The sequence below is a fragment of the Hemiscyllium ocellatum genome, chromosome 1, assembly GCF_020745735.1.
Source record: "Hemiscyllium ocellatum isolate sHemOce1 chromosome 1, sHemOce1.pat.X.cur, whole genome shotgun sequence".
Classification (NCBI taxonomy): Eukaryota; Metazoa; Chordata; class Chondrichthyes; order Orectolobiformes; family Hemiscylliidae; genus Hemiscyllium; species Hemiscyllium ocellatum.
Window position 1 is genome coordinate 30,336,164 of NC_083401.1, and position 13,221 is coordinate 30,349,384.

A 13,221-nucleotide genomic window follows, 5' to 3' on the forward strand; every position below is an offset into this window, starting at 1 on the left:
TGGAAAAGCTCAGCGGGTCTGGTAGCAACTGTGGAGAAAAATCAGAATTAATGTTCTGAAGAAGTGATCCTTCTTCAGAACTGTTTTAAGGAAAGGCCACAGGACCCTAAATGTTAACTTTGATTTCTCTCCATAGATGCTGCCATATCTGCAGAATTTTTCCAGCAATTTCTGTTTTTGTTTCAAAGCCAAATGCTTCCACAACTTTCTACATCAATTTGATCTTGAAAGAGGAATTTTAATATTCATCACTGTTAGTAGCTATCCTTAAACAGGTCATTATATCATTGGTATATTGGGGCTTAGTCTAACCCACGGATTTACATTGGTTCAATCAACAACAGATTGGGAGAATTAGAATTAATTCATTTTTATTGTCTCAAGTGAATAATACTTCTAACTGCTTAGATGTTACATCACAATTGCTACGCCGAGGTATCATTTTACAGAGTTACACCTGTAAATGCAACCTCCATATGATAATCACATCACTGCACCTTGTATAAACAGCAACAACTGAGATTTTGCTCAAATAGCTTATGCAAATGTTATTCCTATTATATCAATAAATACGTGCGCACAGTGGGTGGTACAGATGCATGTCAGTGGGCCCTGAGGTCACACACATGTAGAGTTTAACTTATTATCTTTCTCTTACAATATCAGATAACTTCATTTTTTAATCATTCATGGGATGTGAGTAGCACAACGGAAAACTATAAACTCCACAAGCTGCCAGGTGGTTCTGAAAAGGCACAAGATTTGAACATATTGCTTGTGAATGTTAGGCTTGTGATGTTGGAAGCAGCTCCTTGAGGCAGACACTATTGATCGTGTTTCGGGTGAATGCCTTGATGTGATTCCCTCAAGGAGATGTTCACACCTCAGTGAGGCAACTTTGTACCTGAGAACTTATACAGGGTCCTGGGGTCCTGGTGGGATGGACCATTGAGGAGGAATCTACCTCAGTAGCCACAGAGGATGGAGGCAATAACTAGAAGATTTGATTTGATTTATTGTGGTCACGTGTACCGAAGTTTAGTGAAAAGCTTTGTTTGCGAGCAGAATAGGCCGACCATAGTAAGCAAGGATATAGGGTGCTTAGACAGAGTGAGGCTTACAGTTTACACTGCACAGGGGTGTGCGACGCAAGATCAGCATTAGCAAGGTCAACATTATTTGGAGTTAGAGAGTCAATTCATCAGTGTAATAATGGCAGGGAAGAAGCTGTTCTTGAAACCACTGGTGTGTGTGTGTGTGTGTGTGTGTGTGTGTGTGTGTGTGTGTGTGTGTGTGTGTGTGTGTGTTCAAGCTTCTGCATCTTCGGCCTGATGGAAGAGGTTGTGGGAGAGCATTACTGGGGTCGGAGGGGCCTTTGATAATATTGGCACCTTTCTGCAGCAACAAGAAATGTAAATGGAGTCCATGATGGAAAGTTGGCTTCCATGATGGAGGAGAAGCACTTGCAAGCTATAACACAGCTTCTGGCAAAGGGTCACAACAGTTTGGACACTTGCAAGGTAGAATATGTAAGAAGGTACTTCCTCAGCACAGGAGCGTGGGGTTAAAGCTAAGCGTTGTAGACCCCTGTGAGTAGCAGTACCTCTGAAAGCTGTGGCCCTCAGAACTGTGTCCTCTTAGATGAAGAGTGAGGCTAGAAAGAGAAGTGAGCACTCATTGTCCATGGCAGTTAAGGTGATTGTTCGAGGGTTGCTGCTCACATTTGCAGAATTTCGCAATCTGCAGCTTGTAGCAGCATCACATATCTGACAGATACCTTGCATTTAAGGACACCAGACTACATTAAGTTTGAGATGGATGACGTAAGTCTAGAGAGCTATCAGACCTACTCCCTGACAGCAGCATTCCTTCAAATGCAGAGCCTGATAGGCATTACTCATGTGATAGTCAACGCTCCTTCACAGCAGCCAAGAACATTTGTAATTAGGAAAGGTTTTCACTCATTCAACACACAGCTCTGTGGGAATTTCTGTCTAGGCCAGCCTTTATGCTAATCCATCAATGTCCTTGAGAACAGAGACAGTGAACTGCCTTTGCGAATGGCTGCATTTCACAGAGGTAGGTCCCACTCAGAGTGCTGTTAGGAAAGGGGATGCATAGTTTTCACCCAGTGCCAGTGAGGGAACAGTAATATTGTTCCAAGTCAGGATGATCAAATGCTTGCAGATGGTGGTGATATTCCCATGCGTCTGCTGCATTGAATTTCAAGAGGTTCTCGTTTTTTAAGATGTTGTCGAGGACACTTGGTGATTTGCTACAATGCATCTTGTAGATCAGACACATTCCTGCAACTATGTGCCTGCAGTGGAGAGAACAAATGTTAAAGGTGTTAGCCAGGATATCAGTTAAACAGACTGTTTTGTCCTTCTTGGCATCAAGCTTAAAGATAGGACATGGAGTCAAAAACAAGTTTCTGGAAAAGCTCAGCAGATCTGGCAGCATCTGTGAAGAGAAATCAGAGTTAACATTTCAGGTCTAGAAGTTGCAGTTTTCCAAGTAAGTGGTGGGTTTTCCATTGAACCCCGACCTGTGCCTCATAGATTATAGACCAGCTTTAAGGAATCAGAAGGTAAATAACTTGTTACAGATTTCGGAGCCTCTAACCTCATAGCCACAGTATTTATATGGCTTGTCCAGTTCAGATTTTGGTCAATGGTAACCCAGTGGTATTGTTGATGGGAGAATTCAGTGACGGTAATGTCATTGAATGTCAAGGGTGATGTTTGAATTCTCTGTTATTGGAAATGGTCATTACCTAGTACTTGTGTGATATGAACATTACTTGCCACTTAGCAGTTCAAACCTGAATGCCATCCAAGTCTTGTTGCATTTGGACCATGACTGCCTTAGTAGCTGGGCAATTGCAAATAATATGTAACATCATGCAGTCATCAGCAAACATCCACACTTGTGACCTCACGATGAGGGAAGGTCATTTTAGGAGCAGCAGAAGACAGTTGAACTACTCTGAGGAAACGCTGAGATGATGTCTAAAGACTGAGATGAATGACAATCACAACCATCTTCCTTTATGTCAGCAGAGTTTTCACTCTCGATTCCCATTGGCTCCAACTCTTTGATGTCAGACTGCTTATCTCATGCTTCCTTGGTCCAGAAAAGATTTACAAGGATGTTGCCAGGGTTGGAGGATTTGAGCTGTAGAGAAAGGCTGAACAGGCTGGGGCTGTTTTTCCTGGAACGTCGGAGGCTGAGGGGTGACCTTATAGAGATTTACAAAATTATGAGGGGCATGGATAGGGTAAATAAGCAAAGTCTTTTCCCTGGGGTCAGGAAGTCCAGAACTAGAGGGCATAGGTTTAGGGTGAAAGGGGAAAGAAAGAAAAGAGTCCTACAGTGCAACGTCTTCATGCAGAGGCTGGTGTGTGTATGGAATGGGCTGCCAGAGGAAGTGGTGGAGGCTGGTACAATTGCAACATTTAAGAGGCATTTGAATGGGCATATGAATAGGAAGGGTTTGGAGGGATATGGGCCAGGTGCTGGCAGGTGGGACTAGATTGGGTTGGGATCTGGTCGGCATGGATGGATTGGACCAAAGGATCTGTTTCTGTGCTGTACATCTCTATGACTCTAAGACTCTATGTCAACTTTACTAACCAAAGCTGTAATGAGGCTGAGGTCAATGGGCCTGGTGGAAGTATGTTGTAATGTGTCACATGGGCTAGATAGTGTTTGAAAACATATGTTTTGACAAGTTCTGAAAGATCAGTATGTACACTTAAAAAATGATCGGAATTCATGTATGACTACGGTAACTTCTAAACTTACAGGAAGTTCCATTGGTTAATTGTCATGTACCTTCTAATGATTAATGGATTAATAAACCTCAAACACACTGATGAGGTGGCTCAACACAGAAAGTAGCTAAGCATTCGAAAGTGTAAGTAAAATGTATATAATTCCAGGCAGGTAGATGGGATTAATTTAGAATTGCATCATAGTCAGCACAGACATAGTGGGCTAAAGGACCTATTCCTGTGCTGCATGGTCCTATATTCCATATTCTCAAATGTTATAAGATTGGCAATAGCTTAAGTCAGAACTTACGCTGCACAGAAAACTATAACAGCAAAACAGAATGAGGCACAAGGACCTAAACAGAGAAATGGCTTTAAAAAGTGGGAATTACGCACCAGAATACATGGGATACACAAATTAGGTCCCGTTAGTAATCCTTTTCCTGAATGAATGATTAGGAGATATTGGGTTGCCCAAGAGTCATCAAACAAATATATTCCTTTTTTTAAAAGCACAACCATTAAAAATTAGGTCATAAAACAATGGAATAAAATATAATTTATAACTTCAATAATATCAGTGACAGTGTTCGTCAAACATCCCGTCCTTCAGGTACTCATTGTCTTAAATGTACTGAGAGACACAAAGTTCTCCTTCTCTGGGCCACTGAGCTTGGATGAGACTGCAGGACAGAGACAGGCAGCTGCAGAGATTACCCACTATGGGAGGCATCCAAGTTGGACCTATAGGTAACCATTTTGGTTAGAGTCATGATAACGTGCAATTCAGAATAATCTGCATACATACAATTTAATGAAAAAAAAGATGCTGAGACTGAGATCAACATTATTAATGATGAAAGCAGCTTTTGGTTCAGGTAAATGCCATTTAATAGTTATTCTGTACAGCACCTGTAACCTTTTCCAATTTTATTCTTGAAATATGAGCACCATTGTAAGGCCAGTAATTATTGCTCAACCACAAATGAATAGATAATAATCCTTCTTGAATGGTTGTGGTCTTTGTAGCATAGTTACTTCCACGATGCTATTGAATCAGAAGTTCCATTACTTTGATAAGCAACAAAGAAGGAACAGCAGTACATTTCCACATCAGAATGGTGTGCATGCTTTGAAGAAGAAATTGAAAATGACAGTGTTGTGTTCACCTGCTGTTCATCTGCCACCCTTGGCAGTCTTGATGGTGGAGGATGCATGATTAGGAAGTGCTGAGAAGTCTTGATAAATTGCTGCAGAGCATCTAATAGATGGTGTACCCTCCACCTTTGGTACTCCAGTGGTGGAAGTATTAAATGTTTCAACAGGTACCTAGGATGGTGAGCAAGCAGAATATCTTGTCCTTGATAGTGTCAAGATTCCAAACAGGCAGAGAGTATTTCTGGTGCCTGCCACATATGCATTAGAGAGAATTTTGATGAGTCAAGCAGTGAACCAGTCATTGTCAAATGCTCACTCTCTGACCTACTATAGTGGCTGTTGCACTTTTCTCATTGGCCAACTTAAGATTCTGGTCAGTAGGAGCCAGAGGGTGCAAGTCTCAGCAATGGAAATACAATTGAATGTGAAACTAGTGTATTGGTTCCACCTTATCTTGGATCCTCATTGCTTATTGCAAATGCTATGTGAACTACACAAAGAACTTGGTTTTGCAGTGTGCAACAAACACAAGTTATCTACTTTCTATTTGTTTCTGTGTTAGACATTCCAACCAACCAAATCTTGAAAGAGTGTAATCCTTCTGCAGGGAATTTGGAATCAATGATAACAACAGCAATAGCCGAATTTCTCTTTATCCAATCAACAATCATTAATGAACACTGTAGAACCTGACCAAGCAAGTATCAGTTAGAATAGTGAATTCACTGTTAATCCAGCTACAGTATACAAATGGGTCAAGGATTATTTGATTTTGTGGTACCGCACTATTTTTCAGATGAGCTTCATCGCTGCAAATGTGTTGCTGGTCAAAGCACAGCAGGTTAGGCAGCATCTCAGGAATAGAGAATTCGACGTTTCGAGCATAAGCCCTTGAAGGGCTTATGCTCGAAACGTCGAATTCTCTATTCCTGAGATGCTGCCTAACCTGCTGTGCTTTGACCAGCAACACATTTGCAGCTGTGATCTCCAGCATCTGCAGACCTCATTTTTGACCAGATGAGCTTCATACCTATAATACAGCAACCTCATGAGAATTTTATATATTTTACTGATGCACCCCATAACAAGCTATCCTTACTGCACGACTTACAAAGGGGCAGATCATTTCCAATCACAATCTCTTGATTCACACATTTCAATGCATATGTCACTAAGCACTGGTAGCCTCACCATTATTTCTAATGCGAATTCCAGCTCTTGGTGATGCTCAGTGAAGGGATAAAAAGCTAATTACAGGGTTTTAAAATATATATAGCCATTGGTTTTAATTTAAAACAAAGGGAAGTTCAAGAATCATAGTCCAGAGCACAAATAAATCTCAGAAGAGTGATAGCAACCAAGAACCAGGTATAGTTATATGATACCAAGACAGTGGGAGTTTGAAAGTAAGTATTAGAGAAAGGTAAAACTGAGGATGTAACAAAACTTGACATCTTTGGGGTTCTAGGAAAGAGGCATTTAGGGTAAGCAATACTGCTGGAAATAAAATTAAGGAAAACAACAGAACAGATTGTGGAGTAATGGCACACACATTAACTATGTATTCTCAATTACTTTTATTGATTAGGAGGCAATCTTATATATCTTATGTTATTTACTTGAACTGCAAAGAAAATATAATTGTATGTAGCAGTGTGAGCATGATTGCAGTGGGATTCAATTCCACTAAGAAGAGTGCAATTTGGACTATTTAGTTGCAAATCAAATTTGCAAGTACAGGAGCGAACTATGTCCACATACAAACCACATTCCTGGAATTCAACTTACACCAATGAATCTTTAACATATTGTGTGTATCAATTTTCTGCATAGATATATAATATCCAGGAGCCCCAAGGAGCCCATCAGTAAGGTTTAAAATTGATGCCACGTTGATATTAGATTTTTGACTGGTTTTAAATCAAAGGGAAAGTGAGGACTGCAACTGCTGGAGATCAGAGTCAAGATTAGAGTGGTGCTGGAAAGGCACAGCAGGTCAGGGAGCATCCGAGGAGCAGGAAAATCGACATTTTGGACAAAAGCCCTTTCTAATGAAGGGCTTTTGCTTGAAACGTTGATTCTCCTGCTGCTCGGATGCTGCCTGCCCTGCTGTGCTTTTCCAGCACCACTCTAATCTAGACTTAAATCAAAGGGAAGCAATCCATAGAAGGTTTATGATACAGATACCTGAAATAAGCAGATTACTTTATGAGGAAAGGCTGGGCAGGCTGCTCCTATATCCACCGGATTATAGAAGGGTCAGAGGTGACTTCATTGAAACATGAGGGAGCTTGACCAGGTGGATATTGAAAGGATGCTTCCTCTTGTGGGGAATCAAGAACCTGTTCACAGATTAAAAATAAGGGGCTGTCCATTTAAAACAGAGAGTAGGAAACATTTCTTTCTCTTAGAGTATGGCGAGTCTTTGGAATGGATTGGGGATTGGCTGTCTGACAGAAGGCAGAGAGTTGGAATAAAAGATTAATTTTCGGAATGGCAGCTGGTGACAAATGGGGTCTCGCAGGTTTCAGTGCTGGGGCCACAGCTGTTCACTTTCTATATTAATGATCTGGGTGAAGGGATTGGGAGCATTCTGGTGAAGTTTGCCAATGATACAAAATTAGGTGGACAGGCAGGTAGTTCTGAGGAGGTGGGGAGGCTGCAGAAAGATTTAGACAGTTTAGGAGAGTGGTCCAAGAAATGGCTGATGAAATTCAATATGAGCAAATGCAAGGTCTTGCACTTTGGAAAAAAGAACACAAGCATGGACTATTTTTTAAACGGTGTGCAAATTCATAAAGCTAAAGTAGAAAAGGATCTGAGAGTGCTCGTCCAGAATTCTCTAAAGGTTGATTTGCAGGTTGAGTCCATGATTAAGAAAGCAAATGTAATGTTGTCATTTGTCTCAAGAAGGTCGGAACATAAAAGCAGCAATGTGCTACTGAGATTTTATAAAGCTCTGGTTAGGCCCCATTTAGAATACTGTGTCCAATTCTAGGCCCCACACCTCAGGAGGAACATTCTGGTACTGGAGCGCGTCCAGCGGAGATTCACATGGATGATCCCTGGAATGGTAGGCCTAATATGTGATGAACAGATGAGGATCCTGGGATTATATTCATTGGAGATTAGAAAGTTGAGGGGAGATCTAATCAAAACTTACAAGGTAATGCATGGCTTAGAATGGGTGGATGTTGGGAAGTTGTTTCCGTTAGGCAGATAAACTAGGACCTGTGGGCACAGCCTTAAAATTAGAGGGGGTCAATTTAGAACGGAAATGAGGAGACATTTCTTCAGCTAGAGAATGGTGGGCCTGTGGAATTCATTGCTGTGAGCTCAGTGGAGGCCGGGATGTTGGATGTCATCAAGGCAGAGATTGATAAATTCTTGATCATGCAAGGAATTAAGGGCTACGGGGAGAGTGCAGGTAAGTGGAATTGAGATGCCCATCAGCCATGAGTAAATGACGGAATAGACTCAATGGGCTGAATGGCCTTGTTTCCACTCCTATGTCTTATGGAATTCCATTCCTCAAAAGGCAGTCGATGTCGAACTTTTACATATTTTTAAGGGAGAGGTAGATTGTTGATTTCCAAGGGGATATGCAGAGTAGTGATTGTTATGAGGGCCAGGTGGTTCTCATTGACTATGTGATCCTTGATTAGGGTTGGTAACTTGGGTCAATCAGGGTGTCCTGGCTGAGAGATATAAACAGGGGATTCAGAGACTCTCCTCATTCTAGGGATTGGCTCTGAGCTGGTAGGTCAAAGCCCATGTACTGTGTACATGCATATAAAGAGTGACTTGGTGATGGGATACTGGCCTCCTTGGAGTTATTTCATGCAGGAATGTAGAGTTGAAGTTAAAATCAGAACAGTCACGATCTTATTGAGAGGTGGAGCAGACTTAAAGGATCAATTGGCACTTACTGTATGTGCATAATTTGATTTTTTAAATTTAAGACTAACTTTTCAAGTTCTAAAAGAGAGTTGGGAATTAGGAAATCTCACACTGTTACTGGCCTGGACTTCTAAATGAGAATTCCTGACAGAGATCTCAGGTTGTAGAATAAGTCTTATGCTCCATACTTCAACCTCCAATTTTACAGTTGATCTATTCCAAGACAATAACTTTGCAGCAGCATACGCGTGACAATATAATAGCATCCTTAATACAATAAAAGTTATTTTCTAATTTGGACTTCTTTAATTAAGAAATTAACTTCTTCCTTTGTTCAAATGGATTCAAGCCTTACATAGAATTTAAAATTGCAGTGAACTGGTCTCTAAACTAGCCCACTCTAAATAACAAAGTGTTCAAGAAAAATGAGGTTGATAAGCCTGACAGGAAGAAGCCAGTTACCGGCTGAAAATTGTTGGAGGCAATAAACTGAGACAAAGTTAATTGGCATTTGAAATTATTTTATTTTATTTGTTCATTGCATAGGAGCATTGCTAACTAGGCCAGCAGTTATTTCCCATCGTTAATTGCCCTGGAAACATAGAAAGTAGGAGTGGGAGTAAGCCATTTTGCCCTTTGAGCCTGCTCCAGCATTCAACATGATCATGGTTGATAATCCAACTCAATATCCTGTTCCTGCTTTCTCCCCATACCCTTTGATCCCTTTAGCCCTTAGAAGTACATTTAACTATGATAATATGGTAGTGAGTTATCTTCTTCAACTGTGTGATGTAGGTTCTCCCAAAGTGTTGTTAGTACGGGAACTCCAAGGTTTTGACCTCGCGACAGTGAAGGAGTGATGGTATAGTTCCAGTCACGTTGGTACATGCCTTGGAGGGGAATGAAAAGATGGTGGTGTTCTACATGCTGCCTTTGTTTAGCTTGCTAATAGATGCCAAGGTTTTGGAAGGAGTTGCCAGTGTGCCAATGACGAAGGGAACAAATGTTTAGAGCACAAGGGGTGTTGAGCTCTTTAAATGATGCTGAAGTGCACTCATTCAGGTCAATGGAGAATATTCTATCGTACTTCACTAATGAAAGTCAGCATGGATTAGTTTGTCTAATATTAGACCCATTTAATTGAGTTCTTCAATGAAGTAACATTGGAGGTTCATGAATGTAACAAGATTGATGCACTGTGAAATTCCTTTTGAAAGTCAATATTCAAAGTGTCATTTAATTGCCTTGTTCACAAAATTAAAGCCCATGGGATTAAAAGGGAAATGGTAGCATGATCATAAAATTGGCACGGAAAGCAGAGAGTAGCACAGGATAATTGTTATTCAGACTGAAGGGAATAGACAATGGCATCCAGGGGTGAGGAACTTGGAACATTTTTGATCTTCATATAAAGAAATGATAGGATTTGGATATGGAGGATATTACTTCAAAGTATGCAAATGACATGTAGCAAGCAATGAGGAGGTTAGTAACAGCCTTAAAATGTTATCAACAGTTAAAATGATCAGACAATGGTGCATGAACTATGAAGTGATACATTTTAGTCAGAAGAATGAGAAATATACTATGAGCTAAATGGTAAAATTCTAAAGGCCACTCAGAGGGTGGTGAATTTTTGCAATTACAGAGAACTGTGCATACTCAGTTGTTGAGCCTGTTCGAAACTGAGACCAACAAAGTCTTACTTATAAAATATATCAAATGGTACAGGGGGCATGCAGGAACTGCAGATCAATCAGGATTTCATTGAATAGCAGAGCAGGCTTGAAGGGCTGAATGGCCTACTTCTAGATCTGCTTCTTAGGTTCTTAAAAAACCCTAGAGATGTTTGAACACAGATTTTTCAAGATGACAGAGCAAGTTGAGAAAACTGTTTAAAAATGAAGGGAATGTTTGGCTTTATTTTTTAAAAATAGCATATGGAATTAAAATAACAAAATTGAACAGAACCTTGATCAAACACTGGCCAGTCCTCATCATGGCAGCAGCATCCTTCCATCTGTATAAGAGATGGACGTGCAGCAAGTATTTTGGGGGTAGGACAGATTCATATGGCACACTTTGGTTGATGGTGTACAATTTAGAATGTGATGTATATTTAACATTAGAGAGGTCAGGCAGGAGATTTATGAGAATGATATTGTGGTTGAGGAATTCAGTCATGTCGGGAGATTGAAAGAGTTGGGGCTTTCCTTTCTCGAGAAGAGAAGCTTAACAGAAGATTTGATAGAGGCCTTCAAAATCATGAAGTGTTTTCATCAAGTAAATTAGGAAAAACTGCTCCAAATGGCAGAAAGATTAGGAACCAGAAGACACAGGTGTAAGATGATTGGTGAAAACACCAGAGTGACAGGGACATATAAAATTGTAATGGAGCGTTTCGGACTACACACAAGGAGGATGTTCCTCCTGTCTGGGGAGACTGGAGCCAAATGACACAGTCTCAGGATACAGGGTCAGTCATTTAGTGTTAAGTTGTAGAAACATTTCATCATTCAGAGCATGGTCAAGAAAGCTGTGGAGGATGGGTCACTGAGTTTTTTCAGGGAAGATATTTTTAACTTTTTAGATATTAAAGGCATGAAGGGATATGGAGAGAATGTGGGGTTGAAATAGAGGATCAGCCATGATGGTTTTAAACAGTGGATCAGGCTCAATGGAGTAAATGGCCTACCCCTGCACTTAGATTATATGAACCATTGCTTTCCAAGCAGCCATCTGTGATCCAGAAGACACTACCTGAAGGAAGCCAATCCAATTATAACATTTTGAAGACTATTGGATAAATACTTGGAAGGATTCTTAATTTTCCTCCAGAAGTGCGGGGGAAGAGCCCAGGACTGAGATTTATTAAAAAGCTTGACAACAGTAGGCGCTGGCATGGGTGGGAAGACCTCCCCATGCTGTGTGGTTCTATACTTCTAGTGTAATTCCCCACTGTAGTGCAGAATTACTGAATGGCCCTTTCCTGAATGGCAATTTCACACAGCTACCTTGTACACCCCTTTAGTCTCCATCTTTACCTACATTGTAGGCTGGGCACAGATTGTTAGCTCTCTGCATTGCCCGAGGTCTGAGTCCTCCCCCTACTTGTTAGGTCAACTAGATTTCCACATCCTGGAAATGTGCTGCTTTCCTCTGTTTCAAACGCCTGCAGACCGGAATGAACACATCTTTGACATTCCTGTGTCCAAAGACCAGGACATACGAACTGGCCGTGTAGTAGAGAGAGGAAATCAAACTGGACGTGTACTTCAAAGTCTGGTTCTGCCCTTGATCGGGCCTGACGTTTGCAATCAGCATAATCCAGACGATGTCATTCGAGATCCAACAGGTCACGTAGATGCAGAGGAGAGAGACCAGGATCCTAGTAGCCTGCAGGATGGTCTTGTTCCCGGGATTTAACCCTTGCCCTGCCACCCCCACTCTCCTCTGGTGCTTGCAGAGAAGCTGAATGATCAGAGCGTTCAGCACCACCACCCAGACGATCGCTAGCAGGTCCAAGCTGACCGAGATGTAGGTGACGATGTCAGAAGCCGAGCTACTGGCCAGGCCATTGCAGCTGGCGCTGGGTAGGTACCAGACCGAGTGGTTCTGCTGGCCCTGCGACAAGTGGATGATTTTGTCCATGGTGTACGGGATGTAGAAAGTGAAGCTGGTGAGCCACAGCGCACTGATGGAAACATTGACGTACCTGCTCTGGTGGCTGAGGATGGAATTGACCAAAGCCCAGTTGGGTCGCTTGATCTTGATCAAATGCAGGAAACTGAGGTTGGAAACTGACCAGATGCTGATGCACCTCAGCGAGGAGTTCAGGTACACCAGGATGATGCAGCCTGTCTCCTGGAGCAACTCGACCCTGTAGCATGTCAGCATTCTGGGGATGCCTTGGTAGAAGCACAGTAACAAGTTGACGAATGTCTTGTTGACGATCACTCTGTCCAGCGGCGCGAAACGCTTCTGTTTCACAGCAACGCTGATAAACGCGAAAAGGACGATGATGTTTCCCATTGTACCCAACACAATTGTAACCACGAACAGCAGCATGAAAGGGATCCCTTCTCCATCTACCATCGTTTTCTACCTCCCCTTGTCTCTGTCTCTATCTTTTTCTCTGTCCCTGCCTCTCTCTCTCTCTCTCCTTTCCGGGGATGGGCGGAGGATGGTTGCAAAAGCGTATTTACGATTCACCAGGTACCAGCAGTTGACATGGTGATTTATATTCTGAGATAATGTGACGGAGGGGGTGAACTCTCTTGGTCACATTGCTATAGAAACCAGTGGAGGGTATCCCTCCAGAAGTGTGTGTGTGTTTTGTTATAAATGTCAACTCGAACAGGACAAAACAAAAAATCGGCAGGTCAGA

At 41.7% G+C, this 13,221-nt stretch overlaps 1 protein-coding gene across 1 annotated transcript; it reads right to left on the reverse strand.

Annotated features, from left to right (window-relative positions):
* Positions 1-11,957: 11,957 nt before the first annotated feature.
* On the reverse strand, positions 11,958-12,929 carry LOC132820932 (taste receptor type 2 member 136-like). Its single transcript, XM_060833312.1, has one exon. It carries the CDS (start codon positions 12,927-12,929, stop codon positions 11,958-11,960), a length of 972 nt encoding a protein of 323 aa, XP_060689295.1.
* Positions 12,930-13,221: the final 292 nt, after the last annotated feature.